The sequence below is a fragment of the Cibotium barometz genome, chromosome 5 (assembly GCF_041138505.1).
Source record: "Cibotium barometz isolate CiBa-2024 chromosome 5, ASM4113850v1, whole genome shotgun sequence".
Classification (NCBI taxonomy): domain Eukaryota; kingdom Viridiplantae; phylum Streptophyta; class Polypodiopsida; order Cyatheales; family Cibotiaceae; genus Cibotium; species Cibotium barometz.
This window is the reverse complement of record NC_141050.1, coordinates 50,144,886-50,164,705: the sequence shown is the minus strand read 5'-3', so window position 1 is coordinate 50,164,705 and position 19,820 is coordinate 50,144,886. Positions and strand designations below refer to the sequence as shown.

Sequence of the window (19,820 nt, the reverse complement as noted above, 5' to 3'; positions counted from 1 at the left end):
AGCCAAGAAAAAAACAATTCCCACTGGTGGATTGCCTGGTATCAACCAGCCCAATCTGAATCACTGTATGCATAAAGCTGCAAGCTGCCCCCCTTGGGATAGAACAAACCAAGATCCAGGGTACCCTTAAGATAACGAAAAATGTGTTTGACTGCTTGCCAATGCTTTGTGCCTGGGCTGTGCATGAATTTGCTCAACAAAGACACCCCAAAAGATATGTCTGGCCTTGTGTTACACAAGTAAATGAGGCATCCCACTGCGTGGCTGTAAATACCGGCCTCAAAAGGCTCTCCAATATCATGCATAGTAGCCGTACACCTGGTTCTATCGGAGTAGAAATGGGCTTACATTCATCCATGTGAAACCTTTTTAGCAAACTTTTTATGTACTTAGTTTGCTGCATAACAATGCCATCATCTGTATGCATAAACTGTATGGCCGAGATAGTAGTGTAAAGGCCCCAAATCTGACATATCAAATTCAGCTTTCAAATCAGCTTTGAAATCTGAAATTTGTGCTTTGCTAGTACCTGTAATGAGCATGTCATCTACATACAAGATGACTATGAGAATATCGGCATCGGTTTTCTTCACATACAATGTGCTTTCAGCTGGACTATTCACATAACCTTGGCTGGTTAGATGAGCATGTATCTTACAATACCAAGCTCTTGGAGCTTGTTTTAACCCATACAATGCTTTGTGTAACCTGCACACTTTATGTTCCTCACCAGGAACTACAAAACCAATGGGCTGATTTACATATACTCCCTCCTGTAAATCCCCATTTAAGAAAGCAGTTTTGATGTCCAATTGATGCACTATCCATCCTTTATGTGCAGCCAATGCAATCACTGATCTTATTGTGGCCATTCTTGAGGTAGGAGCAAAAGTCTCTTCATAATCTATTCCCTTTTTCTGGGAGTAGCCTTTAGCCACAAGTCTTGCTTTGTACCTGTCAATAGTACCATCAGACTTTCTTTTGACTTTGTACACCCACTTTGTTCCAATGACATGCTTGCCTTTAGGCAATTCCACAAGATCCCATGTATTGTTCTTCATGATAGAAGAAATTTCAGCTTGCATAGCTTGCAACCAATGCTCATTCTCATGTTCTTCTTCATAAGAAGAAGGCTCTTCTGAATCAAAGAGACCACCCATTGCTAATGCAGACTCCCCACGATGTATATTCAAAGCATGGTTGGAACTAGCCCTTGTTCTACCTGTGAGTGGAGCTGCAAGTTTGCTTTCTTGCAAAGTTTTCAGCAACCATCTTGGCACTGACTTGGCTCTGTCTATGGCTGTTTGCTCTTCCTTGACAAGATCTTCCACTTCTTCCATAGAAGGGGGCTGAATGGTTGGCTGTTCCACGTGTTCTACATGAGGATTTTCTTGTGTAGGGGCTGGCTGATCGGAATCCCCCCTAATTGCAATGGGTAAAAGTCCATCAAACATGTCCTGTATGCCTGTATCATTGCTTTTATACAAGCTGTACATGGGCTGTTCTGAATTTTCAGCAAATACCACATCTCTACTTACAAAAATCCTTCGTGTAGTTGGATTATAAAGACGGTAACCTTTGCTCTTATTGCTGTAGCCCACAAAAATGCATATAATTGCTTTGTCATCTAGCTTTGTTCGGAGTTGTTCTGGCACATGTGCATATGCCAAACACCCAAATGTACGCATATAATCCACTGTTGGCTTTCGGCTATACCAAGCCTCAAATGGTGTTATTGTTTTCAAAGCTTTTGTTGGACACCTGTTCAACACATGAGTTGCACACATTATAGCTTCCATCCAAAATTTGTGAGGGAACTTTTGTGCTTTCACCATGCATCTTGCCATCTCCATGAGAGATCTATTTTTCCTTTCAGCTACACCATTCTGTTGCGGTGTATAAGGCACAATACATTGGTGTTTGATGCCCTTTTGAAGCATATAATCCATGAATGCATTTGACATGTATTCTCCACCTCTATCTAAGCGGAGTGTTTGGACTTTACATCCACACATATTTTCAGCCATTGCTACAAAGTGTCGAAAGCATGTAAACACATTTGCTTTCGCTTTCAAGGGGTAAGCCCAAGCAAACCTGGAGTAGTCATCAATGAATGTGACGAAGTAAAGATGCCCCCCTAAGGATGGTGTCCGCATTGGACCACATACATCACTATGTATGAGCTGTAATTTACTTTCAGCTCTAACAGCTCCATCTTTGGGGAATGGTTTTCGTTGCATCTTTCCCAAAATACACCCCTCACATACATGTCTTGGTGGAGACTCAAGAGGCGGCATATTATCAATCATATGATGCTTTTGCAAAAGCATCAAACTCTGAAAATTTACATGCCCAAAACGAGCATGCCATAGCTCTGCATCATGCATAGCAGGAATGTGGGCAGCCACTGTATTTGCATCATAAGTACGCTTGTCATAGCTGTCCAGCTTATACAAGCCTTTGTATCGTGTTCCAGAAGTGACTATTTCATGACCCTTTGATGGGTCTTTTACCAAACACTTCCCATCTTCAAATTCAACCTTTAAACCTTGGTCGTTTATGGCTGAGACGGAAAGCAGATTTTTCTTTATCCCTGGAACATACAATACATTTTTCATACATATATTGGCACCATTGGCTACAATAAGTATGACATTTTCAATTCCCTTTACTGGATATGTGGTATGATCTGCACATGATACAGTGTGGCCATTTGAAGCATAAACTAAGTGCTGAAATACATCTTTGCATGAAGTGATGTGGCTCGAAGCACCACTATCAAAATACCATGATGCATTCTGTCTGTCAGATGCAATGCAAGACATATCAGTGTCTGAAGCACTTGGTGTGCCACTAGTGCATTGCATGTGACCAAAAAAGTGTACTCTTCTTGGATTACATTAGCTGATTGCTGTGCTTTGTCATCAGAAGAGTCTGCTACTGCATTGCCTGCTTCTTTCCTTTTCTCTTTTGCAATCCGCTTCTTACATTCACTGATGTAGTGTCCAGGCTTATGGCAGTAGTGTGGCGCTGTGTCTCTAGCAAGAATTGGCCAAATCTGCGCTGGTCTGCGGATTCCATGATCTGGTGGAGTGAGGGATGTCCACTGAAGATGGTGGTGTATCTCTCTCTAATGTCACTATATGCTCTGCATCTGCATACATAATGCTCCTCACTCTCAACCTCCTCCTGGCATAGTCTGCATATCCTCTTTGCTCTGGGGATCCGTGCTGCCCTACCTGCCTCAATCTCAAGCTGGTGTGATGACACTGTGTCATGTGCACAGTGTGTATCTACCGTGTGCTATACGCATGCAAGACTAGTTTCGAGGCTTGGGGAAGCTTGGAACTAGGCAGGCTGATTGACGAGCTAAGTTAGGGATATACTAACGGGCGGACACCCAAGTATGGACGGGTGGGCGGCCAAGTGTGGACGCCCGATGACCGGCCAAGAGTCTATAAAAGGGTGGCCAAGGTTAGTTATTGTATTATAGAGAGTCTCGCGAGTTTGTGAGAGCTCTATGGTCTTGGAGCCTGGATCTAGTGCAGACGTGCACCTGCTTTGTGCACCCGAGGCCGACAGCAGTCTCGAGGCCGCGAGGGCAGCTTCGTGGCGGTATGGGACGTCACGAGGAGGAGATTGGTCGGTACGTCATCCTAGTTAGCTCAGCTCGTGGCTCGGTGGGGACAGCCAAGACTGTGGGCTTGGGTTGTCATGGTTGGGAGGTGAGTCAGGCCTGCACCCCCTTTGCTTGTTTGTTTGTTTGTTCGTTTGCAGGATTCGAGTTTCGAACCAAGATCGATCATGAGGGGATCCGTGGGGATTTGACAGTGGTATTAGAGCATACCTCGTGAACGAGCAAGTCGGTAGGTAGAGAAGAAGAGGTCGAAGAACGGTATGTGTTAAAAAGCTTGCTGTTTTTTCTGTGCATACTGCAGTTTTCAGATTTAGTATGTGTTTTTTCTTCATCAAAGAGCCTCATGTTGATGGGAGATGGTAGTGTAAGTAGGGTTGATTGCTTTGCAAAGAAGAGGCATGTTTGTTGTGCATACGCATAAACTGCAGGGAGAGAAACAGAAAAAAAGAAGAGAAAAAGCAAGTTTGCTTTTCGTTGAATATTTGAGAGCGAGAGTGGTTGTGAGACGGTGGCACTGGCGGCTGGCAGAGGCACTGGTGGGCTGGTGGATTAGTGCGTTGGCAAGTTGCAGGCGTTGGCTACTGGCGGCTGAAGGCGCCTAAAGCTAGGCGGCCAAGCAACCAGGCCAGGCCAGCACTCAGGCCAGGCATGGCGGGCGCCCACGCCACGTGGCTGTGTGGCCAGGCCTGCGCAGCCAGCCCAGGCGGCGCCTAGGCCAAGCGAGCGCCCAGCCCAATCCACGCACGGCAGGCTACGCTGCCGCCGCAGGCCACGTGCGGGTTGGCGCAAGGAAAGCATAGACTGACGTAGGCGATGGCAGCACGTCCGGTAGTGCAGCGCTCGACCTCAGCATGCGTCGGCAGCTCACCGACGGGCTAATCCAGGAGAGGAAAAAAAAATAGAAGTAAAGCTTACGTTTTTTTTAACAAGCTTTCGTTTTTTTTAAGTTTAATTTTTTTATAAAAATTTAAAAGTCATCTCCTCTCCAAGGTTTAAAAGTTTTTATTTTTTTTAAGACTTTAGAATATATATATATATATATATATATATATATATATATTCAAGAAAAAAAAACACAAAAGCAAAGCAAAAGCTAAGCCTAGCTTTTGGAGATTTTTGGCTTTTGGGAAACCTTTATGAACCCCTCAAGTGGGCTTCTTGCCACACATCTCTTAAGTTCTCAAGTTTTCAAGCTCTCAAGCTCTCAAGTTCCCCTGTACTTTTGTTGTGCACAGATCGAATTTTCTCTCCACGTACCCTCTTCACGATGTCGACCCAAGAATCGGAGTTGGAGCCCCTTGTGGAACGCGAAGGCTTGCTGGCTACGGAAGGTACCGATACCGATCTTTTTGACGATTTTGTGTCAAAATCAGATTTCCAAGAGTTCAAAGTAGCTCTCGAAGCTTCTTCGATGGAACGTCAGGCACAAATCGCAGCCCAAATGCAAGCTTTGCAGAACTCCATCGCTCTATTGACCACTACTCTCTCTACTTTCTCGGGTATGGATACCTTGGCTTCAGCTTTAGGCCCCAATATTACTCCGGAACCGTTCGGGGGTGAGCAAAAGTAGCGAACCAAGGAGATCGTGGACATGTGGCTACATAAGTGGCAAGTTTACTTTCAGTTTCATCCATATGATGATGGAAAGAAGATCCAATTAGCAGCAGGTTTCCTGTCCGGCAAAGCTTTGCTTTGGTGGAAGGAACTCAACCCTAAGCCAACCACTTGGGCACAATTTGAAGACGTTTTCAAGAAAGAATTTCTCAAGAAAGAGGATGATTATGATGTTGTTGCCCGGTTTTCAGCTTTGACCATGACCTTGGAGCAGAGGTCTACCTCCAGAAGTTTCGTGACTTGCAGATGAAAGCTACAAAGATGGATCCTACTACTCTGTTGGGTTTTTTCGTAGCTGGGTTACCAGACTCGTACTGATTACAGGTTAAAAATAACAAATGTAAAACTTTGGACGAGGCCATCCATTCAGCTCGTATCTATGATGATACGATGGTCTCTTCCAAGTCGAAACCCGTTACTGAGCAGGGGAACAAGCATAAAAGAAAGTTCTCCGCACCTATGGCTAACACGACAGAAGGAAAGTCTTCGGACCAACCTTCGAAGAGTTCAAGTTCGACACCAGCGAAGAAGAAACAACTCCTTCGGACTTTGAAGCTCAAGAAGGAAGGACGTTGTTTTATCTGCGAAGAAAAGGGACACATGCGTAACGAGCGCCCAAAGCAAAAGGGTACCAAGTTAAACGCAGGACCCAAGCCAAAGGCAGCTAACCAGTTGTCTTTGACAGGTACGTCAATTACTGTACTTTCTCGCTCTAGTACTTGTTCTGATTGTCTGTTCAATTCTAAGGTATTTGGCTTGCATGATCTTCTCCGAGTTTATGGAGAAGTGAATGGCCATAAAATTCACATTCTTTTATACCCTGGCAGTTCGCATAACTTTGTTAACTACAAACTTGTGTAGAAATTGAGTCTTGATACGACACTTAGCGACCATACCTATGAGGTACGTCTACTTGCGGGAAGACAAGGTTGGGATCGCAAGGTGGAGATGCTTTCAATCCAGATTCAGGACTACAAAGACACTCTGGAATGCTATGTTATGCATCTGGAAAATGTAGACTTGTTATTAGGGATTGAGTGGTTTAAGACTCTTGACGTCCAGATAGATTGGTCTAGTCATATTTTTTCTTTTTAGCATAGGGACACCAAGTATAGTATTTTAGGTGATCGTATCCATCCCTCTCAGGGACCTCTTGTAAATACAATTGATTTTGGAAATATAATGGATTCTTCTTTGTATACCGCTTTCCATTGTGTATTGATTCCACTTTCTTCTTTTCTCATCCCTTTCATGGATGTGAATGAATTAAGTGTGTTTGAAAGCAAAGAATTACAGAAGATACTTGATTCATTTCAAAACGTATTTCCTAAGGAATTGCCATCGGGTTTACCACCTGAACGGGCAGTAGATCATCGTATTGACTTGATCCCTGGTGCTCATCCTGTGAGTATTCCACCTTATAGGATGAGCCAAGCTGAGGAAGATGAGTTGGCTAAACAACTCGAAGATTATTTGAGGATGGGCCAGATCCGTCCAAGTAAATCACCTTGGGGTGTACCTGTGTTGCTTAGGAGAAAGAAGGACAATACCTGGAGGATGTGTATAGATTACAAGAGATTGAACAAGCTGACCATTAAGAACCGTTATCCTCTCCCTAGATCAGATGACCTGATTGACCGGTTAGCAGGAGCGAAATATTTCACGAAGATAGATTTACGTACTGGCTATCGCCAGATACGTATTCATGAAAGGCATGTCGAAAGAACCGCCTTTCGAACTAGGTATGGCCATTACGAGTTTCTCGTATTACCTTTTGGGTTAACCAATGCTCCAGCCACTTTCCAGCAAATGATGAACGATCTTTTTCGTAAACATTTGGGAAAATTTGTGGTGGTGTTCCTGGATGATATTTTGATTTATAGTCGTACTCTTGAGGATCATGTCAGACACCTCACAATTGTCTTATCTATTTTAAGACAGAATCGACTACTACTAAGTTAAGTAAATGTGAGTTCTTTATGACCAACATCATTTACTTGGGACACAAGATCACTCGAGATGGGTTGAGCATTGACTATGACCGAGTTCAGAAGGTTCTGGACTGGCCTATACCGCGAACAGTGAAACAACTTCGTTCTTTTCTCGGTTTTGTTGTTTTTCTTCGGAAATCTGTACGGGAGTACTCTCAGCTCACACTACCGATGACCGACTTATTGAAAGGTCGTGGACGTAAGTCAAATCAGCCTATCACTTGGAATAATGATTTGGATATGGCCTTCAGACTTTTGAAAGATAAAGTCAAGGAAGCACCTATCTTAGCATTACCTGATCCTAGTCAGTCTTATGTTCTTGAAACTGATGCCAGTCACTATGCTATCGGGGCTGCTTTATTTCAAGATAGTAGACCGGTTGCTTTTGAAAGTAAAAAGCTAGACGACACTCAATCTCGTTGGCCAACCCTTGAGAAGGAGCTTTATGGTGTGATTCATGCTCCCAAGGTTTGGAGACATTATTTATATGGCTCCAAGTTTGTGGTATTGACTGATCATCAGTCAATCAAGTATGTGTGTGATGCGGATGATTTGAGAGGAAGGAAAGCTCGATGGGCAGAGTTAATGCAAGATTTTGATTTTGAGATCTGTTATCGGAAAGGGTCCATGAATAGTATTGCAGATGCGCTTAGTCGGATTAGAGAGGTGAATACTTTGTCGTTCACCGAGATTTCTACTGACTTATTTCAGTCATTGAGAGGGCTTTGCAGGACTGATAGTTATTTTGGTCCATTTGGGCAGAAGATCCAGGACGGGAGCTCATTGATTGACCAAGACTCGGTGACTGAGCAGTCTACTATTCAGGCTGCAGGAGGTCAGTGGATGATTCGGAATGGTTTGCTATTCCGTAATGACAAAATTTGTGTACCACAGATCTCGGACATTAGGTCCAAGATTCTTAAGGAGTGTCTCGACGCCCCTTCTGCTGGACACCCTGGGGTACACAGGACACTATCATTAGTGAAACACACTTTTTATTAGCCGAAGATGAAAGGGTATGTAGAAGATTATGTTCTCAAGGGTCAGATTTGTCAGGCAAATAAAGCTGAACGCTTTAGACAGGCTGGGTTGTTGCATCCTTTGCAAATCCCAGGTAATAAATGGGAAAGTATTTCCATGGATTTTATTACCGGATTGCCAATAACACATCAAGGCCACGATTCTATTTGGGTTGTGGTAGATCGCTTGACAAAGATGGCTAGATTTTTACTGACCCGGAAGAATATTACAGCTACGCAATTAGCTCGGCAGTTTATCGAGCAATTGTTTAGACTGTACGGGTTACCGCAGGACATAGTCAGTGATAGGGACTCTAAGTTTATGAGTGATTTTTGGAAACTTGTTTTTGAGAAGTTGGAAACAACTTTGAATTTGAGTTCCTCTGATCATCCTCAATCTGATGGCCAGACTGAAAGAGTGAATCAGATTTTGGAGGATATGCTTCGAGCATATGTATCCAAAAGACAGAGTTCATGGGAGGATTATCTTCCTATGTTAGAATTTGCATATAATAGTACTAAGCATACGAGTACAGGGTTTAGTCCTTTCATGCTTATGTATGGTTTTCAACCAAGATCACCTGTTACAGTAGGATTCTCAGGACTTCAGCATGATGCAGCATGTAATTTTTTGCAAGATATGCAGGAAATGTTACAAGTTGCAAAGGAATCTATTAGAAGTGCTCAAGACCGAGATAGGTTTTATTCTAATAGACATCGTTCACCCAGAGAGTTCTATGAAGGAACGATGGTGTATTTGTGAGTTCCGAAAGATTCCGAGACTTTACGGACAGGTCGATCTCCGAAATTATCCCCTAGATACTGTGGACCATTTCGTATTACACCGACGGATTGGTTCAGTTGCATATGTATTGGATTTGCCTTCTTATTTGAAAGTTCATCGTGTATTTCATGTCAGTAGACTTAAGGAAGTACTGGGTGGAGCAGATCAGTTAGTTACTCCTCAAGAAATTATAGATGTCCAGGACATGACATTTGTTCCGCACGAACCTGAAAAGATTCTTGGATTTCGTGAATGACGATTGCGTAATACGCTTATCATGGAATACAAGATCAAGTAGAAGGATCGTGTTGAGGAGGACGCTACATGGGAGACATTGACTACTCTTCAGAGAGATTACCCTGGCTTTTTAGTGAGCTCAGGAGTGAGCTCTTAGAGGAAGGGGAGTATGTCATGTGCACAGTGTGTATCTATCGTGTGCTATACGCATGTAAGACTAGTTTCGAGGCTTGGGGAAGCTTGGAACTAGGCAGGCTGACGGGCGGACACCCAAGTATGGACGGGCGGGCGGCCAAGTGTGGATGCCCGATGACTGGCCAAGAGCCTACAAAAGGGTGGCCAAGGTTAGTTATTGTATTATAGAGAGTCTCGCGAGTTTGTGAGAGCTCTATGGTCTTGGAGTCTGGATCTAGTGCTTTGTGCACTTGCTTTGTGCACCCGAGGCCGACAGCGTCCGCGAGGGCAGCTTCGTGGCGGTATGGGACGTCGCGAGAGGAGATTGGTCGGTACGTCATCCTAGTTAGCTCAGCTCGTGGCTCGGTGGGGACAGCCAAGACTGTGGGCTTGCCCACGGCTGTCATGGTTGGGAGGTGAGTCAGGCCTGCACCCCCTTTGCTTGTTTGTTTGTTCGTTTGTTTGCAGGATTCGAGTTTCGAACCAAGATCGATCACGAGGGGATCCGTGGGGATTTGACACACTGTGAGCTGGCCAATCGCCACTTGGGCACTGTGAGGCATGTACACATCCATATATCCGGGTCGCTGAATAAATCCATCCTCTAAGATGCTCATAAAACAATCTTTGTAGTATAGCATCTTCGTAGGCAGGGGCTGGTGGGGTGTGATCCATGTCCACCTCATATAGCGCTGCAATAAGTCCTGTCGTATAACTCTGTTCCTCTCACTGTGTGAGAGTTGCATATGTGGAGCATTAAGATCATACTGAAGAGGTGGTAAGTGATCTATGTCCCACCTACACTGGGTCAATAGCTGTATCATCTGTGCATACCATGATCTTGTGTCACCTGCCTTAGCTAACTGTCTGGATGCCTCAAAAGCTCTACGTGACAATTTGTCTGGAGCCATGGCTCGCACTCCATGAATAAAGCAGACCACCTGGAAGAGAGCCTCTACTAGCATGGGTGGTGCAGCAAACTATGCTCTGACAATGTCATGTGGTATAGATGGTTTGCTGCGAATCATCCGTGAGAGCATCAGAACTTGGGGTCGCTCAATCTGTGTCCAAGAGGAGGCCGAGTGTCCGGGTGCCCATACTGCCGCTGCGTACATCAGTGCGGGTGTGACTAGAGTGTCGAATAGCCACCCCTTCGTGCGGGGCTCTTGAAAGCGTGCTTGGTGTCACTGTCGCTCAAGCATGGCCAGGGCAGCATATCCTCGTGTCAGTCTGTCTCTGGCTGCTCGTGCCATAGAGAAGTGCCCTGATGTACTAGCAAATGTAATCCCCAGTTATACATATGAGTCCACCACCTCAACCTGGCCACCAGCAAGAGTGAAGATCGCTTGTCGTCGGATCTGTCCCGACGTATGGAATATCATAACCTTGGTTTTCCCAAGGTTCACTATGAGCACTCTCTATGTTCATAAATCATCTAAAGCTTGTAGATGTAGCTGTAGTCCCTCCTGTGACTCAGACACTAGAATGATGCCATTGGGAACTATCTCCAACCTGCCCTCACTGTGAACGGAGATAGTGGATGTATCCCTAGTAAGAATGTGACCAGAATACCTGCAAAGATCCTGTAAAGCCGAACGAGAAGGAGTCATGTGCCTGGAAGCACCATTGTCTAGAATCCCCTCCCAAGTATCTGTAGCGGAGAGTCTTCCAACTTCCTCCTTGCACGAAGAAAATGAAACATCGGTGTCCATCATCTCCAGGTGCACAAAAGCTGGAGTCTTCACGGTTGCTGCTGAGGATTCTGCACCCTTCTTGGTGTTCGCTTGGGACACTGCCTCCAATAGTGGCCTTTCTCGCCACAATCATTACAGGTCCTCTCTGCCTTCAGTTTCTCGCGGTCTGAGTCGGACATCTTCTCAGAAGACTTCTCCCATGAAGCCTTCCCTTTGCCCTTGTTGTTACGGCCTTTCGACCGTTGGCCAGTTAAGGCCTCCGAACCTCCGCCCTGTGGAGGGTTCGAGAATCTTTTCTCCTGGTCCAAGACCATGGGCACAAGCTCCTCCCATGTGATGGTGCTGAGCCTCCCACTGGTAATCAAAGAAGAGTAAAATTGCTGAGTACTGAGAGGGCAAATGCGACAGCAACGTGATGGTCATATCCTCCGATGATATCTCTTTCCCAGCCTGGAGAACTTCCTGCTCAAGAGCCTGCAGCTTGTTGATGTGCTCCCGCATCATCGATGACTTTGTAGGATTCATCACCTGCATCTGTACTTCCAAGGTACCTTGTTATAGAGAGAAGCCAAATGTTGCCATATACCTCTGGCCAGCGTCATATGCTTGATATGATTGATTACCTGCGGTGTGTAGTTGAGGAAAATGAAAGAACGGACCCTGGCATTGACACGATCCCACAACTGTGCCTGTGCCTCGCGTTCCTTCCGAATCGAGGGTACCTCCCCTTCCTCTAACTCCGGCCGTGGAACCCCAACAACAATGAAATCAGCAAGGTCGTAAGACTCCAAAACAAATTCCATCATTACCTTCCATATGCCGTAGTTGTTCCCGTCCAGCTGACGGTCCACTGGGAACGTGGGGAGTATCGGGATCTTCACATGCTTCTCAGCCATATCAAGTAAATCTGCCATTGCGGGAGTGTAATTGAAAAGGGTGGGTGGGTGGGAAAAAAGAACTACTTAAACTTGCAAGTGGCTGTCCAGCAAATCAGCCCGCCTTCCTCTTGCTTCTCCTCTTCCTGAACAGTCCAAAACAGTCCACCAAACAGCAACAAAACAGCCCCCCTCTTGCTCACACAGTTCCCAAGATTTATCAAGAGCCCAGAGCTCTGATACCATGTTAGAATATGCAGCGGAGATGAAGACAAAATCTTAAAATTAAGAGCAAGTGCACTGCAGAAAAACAGAGCAATACCCCCACACATGTTGTATTCAGATTTCGGGATTTTCTTGTGTATATATAGCAGAGTTACACCTCTCTCTCTCTCTCTCCTTCTCATATTGACGAAACCATTGGATACCTAAGATCATGTCTGTTGGGTTTTATGCTGTGTATGCACCCAGGGGAGTGCTAGTGATCATCAGTAGGTTAGTGGGGCACTTTTTACTTCAGTTAGTGGAGGTTTTTCCCCCCGATTTAGCTTAGTTTCACTTATAAAGGTTTATAAGTGGTTTTGGTCCACCTGGCACTAATTATGGCCGGACCATGTGAACACACTATTAGGTCACATCTTTATGTGGCTATTGTACTTCATTTTATCACAATCAATACATGAGCAGTTGTGTTCCTCTCTCTCACCTTCACGCCTCCTGGTGAAGTGCCTTCCAATCCCTAACCCTAACAGCTCAAACCCTACATTTGGTATCAGAGCAGGTTCGCCTAGCTGTCCGTACAGGTCATAGCCATCAGTTCGCCTGCTTTCAGTTCAACTGCAGCCACTCAGTCACTCGCCATCAGTGCCCGTACAGGCCATCGCCATCAGCTGTCCGTACAACCAGTTCGCCACCAGCTGTCCGTGCAGGTTCGCGACCAGCTGTTCGTACAGGTGCGCCACCAGCTGTCCGTACAGGCCATAAGCTGCCCGTATTGGTTCGCTTGCTCTGTCCGTACTGGTCCGCCATCAGACTGCCTTGTTCCGTACAGGCGCCTGCTCTGCTCCGTACACTACTCCGTACAGCAGACAGCAAGCGACCAGCACCTGCTGCGTGTACCTGCAGCTCCGTACAGCCGCCGTACAGCCGACCAGTACTCTGCTCTGGACAGTCTGTTTCGTACAGTCGACCAGTACATGCTATTGTTCCGTACAGCCTACAGTCGAGTGTACCTGCAAAATCACATTTTGGTAAGCTTTACATGTTTTGAAATTTGGGCATTTTCTCTGTGAAAGTTTTTTGGCAGATACAAGGAGGTTTTCTTGCAAAGAAATCTCTACAGGCTTTTGCAAGGCTTTGGGTGCAAAAATTTTGGGCATTTTTTGGGCATTTTGGCACACTGTGAGCCACTTTTGTTGCTTTACTCAGTCAGTGGTGCATTGTTTTGCACATTCAGAGGATTGAGAGTGCAGGCATATTTGGGTCAGCTGTATTCAGTGGAGTACAGTTGCTTTCAGGGTTGTTGCTTTTGGGTTTTTTGATACACAGGTACAACATTGTGCACTGGCATAATGGCAAATCAACAGCAGAGTGATGTGTTCACGTACTTGTCTAAGGAAGACAAGTTGGATGGCATGAATTACTCCTTGTGGAGTTTTATGCTGAGAAATGTGCTCGTGGCAAAAGGTCTTTGGGATTTTGTTAGTGGCGATGAACCACGTCCAGGTCCATTGGCTCCAGAGACTCCTCCCCAAGGGGGTGCTCGTGGAAGAGGACAACAGGCACAGGCACCAGGTCAGCCACTGCGTGTTCAAAGAACAAATGCTCAGAAGACATGGGATGCCAAAGATGCACAAGCCTTATCACTTATTGCATTGTCAGTACAGAGGTCTATTATACCTCATATTCGTTCAGCTGGCTCTTCACGGAATGCATGGGTGACTTTGGAGCAAATGTATGCTGCTTGTAATGAGGCACGGATCTCATTTTTGAAAAGAGAGCTGGAAAATCAGAAGATGCATGAAGGAGATGATATGTCTAGCCACTTGAACAAGCTGCAGGATTTGAGAGAGCAACTCATCAATGTGGATGAGATTATTCTTGAGACACAGCTTGTATCCACCATCTTAAACTCTTTGCCAAGATCCTACTTGGCTTTTCACACCTCTTTGAACCTCAGCATGAGGAATGCTATTGAGCCCCTAAAGTATCAGGAACTTGTTGCTCTCTTGTTACAGGAAGAGCAAATCAGGAAGAACATGAACATGAACACAAGTGCTGAACAAGCATTTGTGACAGGTCAAAAAGGGAAAGGCAAGTCTCAGCCAAAGAGTTCAAATCAGAATTCAGGTGATGGTGGTTCATCTCAGGATACCAAGAAAGGTGATGGACAGCCCAAGAAGAAGGGCAAATGCCATTACTGTAAGAAGCCAGGTCACTACATCACAGAGTGTAGGAAGAGGATTGCCAAAGAGAAGGCGAAGGAATCTGGGATGTCTGTAAACGATGCCTCTAAAGCTCCTCTGGAGACTGCTTCCTTTGTTGAAGACAAGGATTACTGTTTCTACACATGCAGCATATAACATCTCGCAGGGATTTGTTTTGTAATTATATGCCCTGCCCCTGTTGGCAAGACCGTTCAGTGTGCCAATAATGCTTCATATCCAGTTCGTGGCATTGGGGAGATTCAGCTCACAGTCATTGATGGCTCTATTCTTCGCCTTACAGATGCCTTATATGTACCAGGGATAAAGAAGAATCTGTTGTCCATTTCTTCTTTAGCACAGTGTGGTATGCAAGTCAACTTTGATGATGACAAGTGCATGGTCAGAGACAAAGCTAATGCTTTGTCCTTGATGCTTACTGGTACATTATGTCATGGACTCTATCAGTTGGATGCATTTCAGCCAGTGGATCAGTCTGCTTATAATGCATTCACTCTTACTCCAGCTATGGTTGATGTGGAGTTATGGCATACTCGCATGGGGCATGTAAATTTTGGTAGTCTTATGCTTATGCAGCGACATAACATGTTGACAGACCTACCTCTTATGGAGAAGCCTCCAGATCACATTTGTGAAGGATGTATTTTGGGAAAAATGCATCGGTTTTCCTTTCCACGTGATCAGGCTCTACGAGCAACTGCAAAGTTGCAGCTTATACACAGTGATCTTTGTGGTCCCATGCAGACGAAGTCATTAGGAGGTTGCTTCTATTTTGCTACATTTATTGATGACTTCTCTTGTATATGCTGGGTCTATCTGTTGACACAGAAATCACAGGTATATGATGCATTTTTGGCCTTTGTAGCACTTGTTGAAACAGAGTCAGGATGCAAGGTTAAGACTCTCCGTTCTGACCGAGGGGGGGAATATGTGTCACACATGTTGAATTCCTTTCTTGAGAGTAGAGGTATCAAGCATCAGTATACTACTCCTTATACTCCACAGCAAAATGGGGTTGCAGAAAGGAAGAATCGGTCACTCATGGAGATGGCCAGATGTATGTTAAAGTCAAAGAAGCTACCACATGTCTTTTGGGTGGAAGCTGTTATGTGTGCTTGTCATATTTTGAATCGATGTCCCACAAAGGCATTGGTTTCCATTACTCCTTTTGAGGCTTGGCATGGCCGCAAGCCTTTGGTATCACATTTTCGTACTTTTGGGTGTCTAGCATATGCACACATACCCAAAGAGTTGAGGAGGAAGTTGGATGATAAAGCCACAAAATGTATTTTTGTTGGGTATAGCCGTGAGAGCAAGGGCTACCGGTTATATGACCCACTGTCCAAGAAGATATTCACTAGTCGGGATGTCATTTTTGATGAAAAATCAGAATTATCCATGGCTAGTTATGATACAAATCAGGCTGAAAATGATGTGTTTGAAGGTCTACTACCTATGGAGTTTCATTCCATAGTTGGTGATCCAACCCATGAGGGTGCAGGACAGCCAGCTAATCATGAAGATGGTGCAGAAATTCAGCAGGAGATTGAGCCAGAAGTTGAGCCAAATATGGGGCAACAGGCTCCACAGGTCAGACATATACCTAGATAGTATTTGAGGACATTACAGGACAGCCATCTAGAGACTCCTCTTGCTGGCTGTACTCGTAGGGAGACACGGACCAATGAGCATGCACACATCATGGATTTAAAAATGGTTATGGCAGCCAGTTTACAGGATGATGATGAGCCTGATTCATTTGTGGATGCACGAGACAATGCAGTGATCACATATCACTCCAGGGGGGGTTTGTTGGGTTTTATGCTGTGTATGCAACCAGGGGAGTGCTAGTGATCATCAGTAGGTTACTGGGGCACTTTTTACTTCAGTTAGTGGAGGCTTTTTCCCCAGTTTAGCTTAGTTTCACTTATAAAGGTTTATAAGTGGTTTTGGTCCACCTGGCACTATTTATGGCTGGACCATGTGAACACACTATTAGGTCACATCTTTATGTGGCTATTGTACTTCATTTTATCACAATCAATACATGAGCAGTTGTGGTCCTCTCTCTCACTCTCATGCCTCCTGTTGAAGTGCCTTCCAATCCCTAACCCTAACAGCTCAAACCCTACAATGTCACACCCCAAAAGAGGCGAGACAATGAAATCTCGTTGGAATGAGGCCTTCTGAACTTTAAAGGCAAACTGTTGTGCCTTCTGAGATATGCGGGTGTGGAGACCAGGTGTGAACCCATCCACATCCAAATGATATGGTACTAATGTGCAGCTCATCTTGTTAGCCAACTGGGGAGAGATGGCATCCTCAGAACTGCCCATGTCAAACAGGACTACAAACTGACGGCCCTTGGCAGAGCCATAAGCTCGGATGAGGCTTTTCTGTGCAGGGTCGCTCTCACCCTCCTGCGTAGCATCAAATACCACGGATGGCATAGGATGCATCGAAGGTAAAAGTTGAACTGCATGGGTGGTAGTAGGCGGGGCTAGAGGAGCTGGAGATTCTGTGGCAACTGTGGCAGAAGGTGCTTTGGAGGCTTGCTCCACTTGCCATTTGTGGTAATCCTTCTTACCATGCCCTATGATATGACAGAAAAAGCATTTGTTTTTTGACTGGTATTTCCTATGCTCCTCTGGAGGAAGATAACCTCCAGTGATGCATGCTTTAGCCTTTTCCTTAGGGGTTTTCTTAGGCTAGATTCTTTATCCTTCTTACCTCCTGAAATAGAGCTATTACTGCCGTTCTTCTTAGCATCTTTAGAAGATGCTTTACCTTTCCATGGCTGCGCAGCGAGGGTTTGGTATTGGACTGTGATGACTGCTTGGGCTTGCCTCCATTCATCTTCATTTCTTCATTTTGAGCAAGAGTCAAAGCCCGGTCATATGTACTGGGTTCAAAGTTGCGAATTGTGAACCAGATGTTGGGATCTAATCCACGAATGAATTGATCCATCTTGGCTAAGTGATAACCTTTCTGGAAAACTGAAGCACTGGAGACCCGTTTTGTCTGAATCCATAGAACTCATCTGCCAGGCTGGTCATATAATGGGGCGGGAGAAATCTGGTCTTTAGGTCATGAACAAAGGCATCCCAGCTAAAAGCTGTGACACTTGTGGTCTGGTCTGTATGAAGACTAGACCAATGTTGCCACCAAGTGACTGCCTCACCTGTAAGGTAGGGAGCCGCTACGTGGACTCTATCTTGAGGATCTGTGATCCTAGCTAATGGAAAATGAGCAGTAAATTGATGAATAAACTGATTAACTGCTAAGTGATCACACTTACTAAAATTCAGTTGACTTCGAATGACGATAGTCGATGTCGCGGGTTGTTGGTTGTTGGCGCCTGGCTAGGGAAGCTGAAGAGAGGTGCTGGTATCTAAGATGCATGGCCTCCTTTTCCCTTTGGTGCTCGAGTAACATACGTTCTCGATCGAGCTCTCGTTGGTGCTCCCGAGTGATGAGTTCAACCTGACGCCGGTCTTCTTCGATCCTGCGTTGGGCTTCCTCATAGTCCCGTCTATCTGCTTTTTCTTATTGCTTTCTTGCTTCAGCTTCGGCTTTTTCTTCTCTCCGTCTAGCCTCATCTTCTCTTCTTTGTTGTTTCATTTGAAAGAAGAGGGAGATGTAGTCGGGGGTTGTTGGGGGTGGAGGAGGACGTGTTGCTGTTGCCTCCAAGATTTGTAAACGCTCCATGAGAAGCTGGTTTTGAGCTCTGAGTAAACCTATGGTGTCTGTGGTAGTCGGAAGAGCAAGGTCTCCTTCGGGGGAGACGTCTTCCAGCTGATGGATACTCCTCTGTAGACATGATGCTAAAGTCGGTGGTTGTGCTGGAACGCAATCTGACCATCCAAGGATGCCCTCACGCTAAGATACGGTGTGTGTGGACAAGCTGAATCTAATACCAATGTAACATGCAGCGGAAGTATTCGTAATTGAGGATCCTGTCACACAAATGCTCACACCGTCTTCTGTATCCTGAGTTTCGCGTGTTTAGCAATCCACTTTAAGACTTCAAACTTAAAGGGATTTGAGAGAGAGAGAGAGAGAGAGAAACTATACACCGTATGGGGTCCCGAGTTACCCAGTGAAGGGTCCCCTATCTCGTTACCGGAATAGTATTTGCTTTATTACTTTGAAGAGACTGACGGTGGACTGATGATAAGCCAAACGCAAGATCTCGGAAGACCAAGAGTCGGGCTGAACTGTACACGGCTGTAGAAGCACCAATGATGACCAATCTCGAGCCTATGCACTCTTCCCAATGGATGTAGGAAGGCTGCAAATCTGAGGCTGAGAGAAGGGGCTGATTGGGACTGTTCTAGACTATGCCCTTGAGTTGGTTATTCAGGCCACACATGGCTGGTCTTAGGGTTGGCTATGGGATGGCCCTAGGCCATCCTAACCCTGGCGCTAACTTGCCTCCCTCAGCGTTGCACCATGATGCTGCACTTATCAGTTTAAGAAGAAAGATTATTTCGTGACATTTTGATTCATTTAGGAGACCTTGTGGGCAGCTTATGTGCTGATACATATGTGAATGTACATTTCTATGTTCCCGTGTTTCTTTCCTTTTCCCTTTCCCTTGGTAAACTATTTGTATTAAAGTTGATTTACACATCTTATGTGATTTTTGGTGTGTAGGCATTGATATTTTGCTCTGACAGGGGGAAGCTTAGCAGTCTATGGGTTTACATGATATTTTCATGATTGACAAGACAGAAGGGTTGTTCCCCTAAAAATTTGTTTATCTAAACTGGAATTGGTTGGATCGTTTAACTAAATGTGGTGTGTTCACATGCCTTGTCTGCCAAGTTGTGTTTTTACACTACACTTTTTGCACAGAGATGTAATTAGTCTCGTTCCCCGAAAAAATGGTTGTGCAATGGCTCATTTGGTTGAAGTTGTGGTTACATGCTACTTGACAGTTCTTACCAATGGTTTGCTTGCAGAGAGATCTAAGAACATTGAACATCCCTCGTCTCCATCAGCATCAACTGAAAACAAGGAAAAGAACATTGAAGGGTAAGAACCTACATTTGTAATTTCAAATATTCATGAAGTATCCGCATAACAAAAGAGTGTGTGTGTGTGTGAGCTTGTCTTGTAAGAGCCCAATTTTGCACATGCGTGCAGTCTATTTGCCAATGGTGTCATGAACTTATACTTGTAGCTGCAGTTTTGTCTTTCTTGATATTGATTATCAAGTTTTGAGTCTGGCCAGTGGCATCCCATTGAGATGCCTGACTCATTTAAATCAGCAGTGAAAGTCTGACTAGCAGTTTAGAGAAGCTTTAAAAACCTTACTCTATTCTTGCCACCTTGTTCTACACCATAAG

General features: G+C 45.0%; 1 protein-coding gene across 1 annotated transcript in view; it reads left to right on the top strand.

Annotated features, from left to right (window-relative positions):
- The window catches only part of ATMIN7 (HOPM interactor 7), a 70,697-nt gene that overhangs the window by 9,338 nt on the left and 41,539 nt on the right, over nucleotides 1-19,820 (top strand). Inside the window, exon 2 of the mRNA XM_086798520.1 lies at nucleotides 19,434-19,506. Coding sequence (XP_086654646.1) covers nucleotides 19,434-19,506 — 73 coding nt within the window. The remainder of the gene's footprint in view (nucleotides 1-19,433; nucleotides 19,507-19,820) is intronic.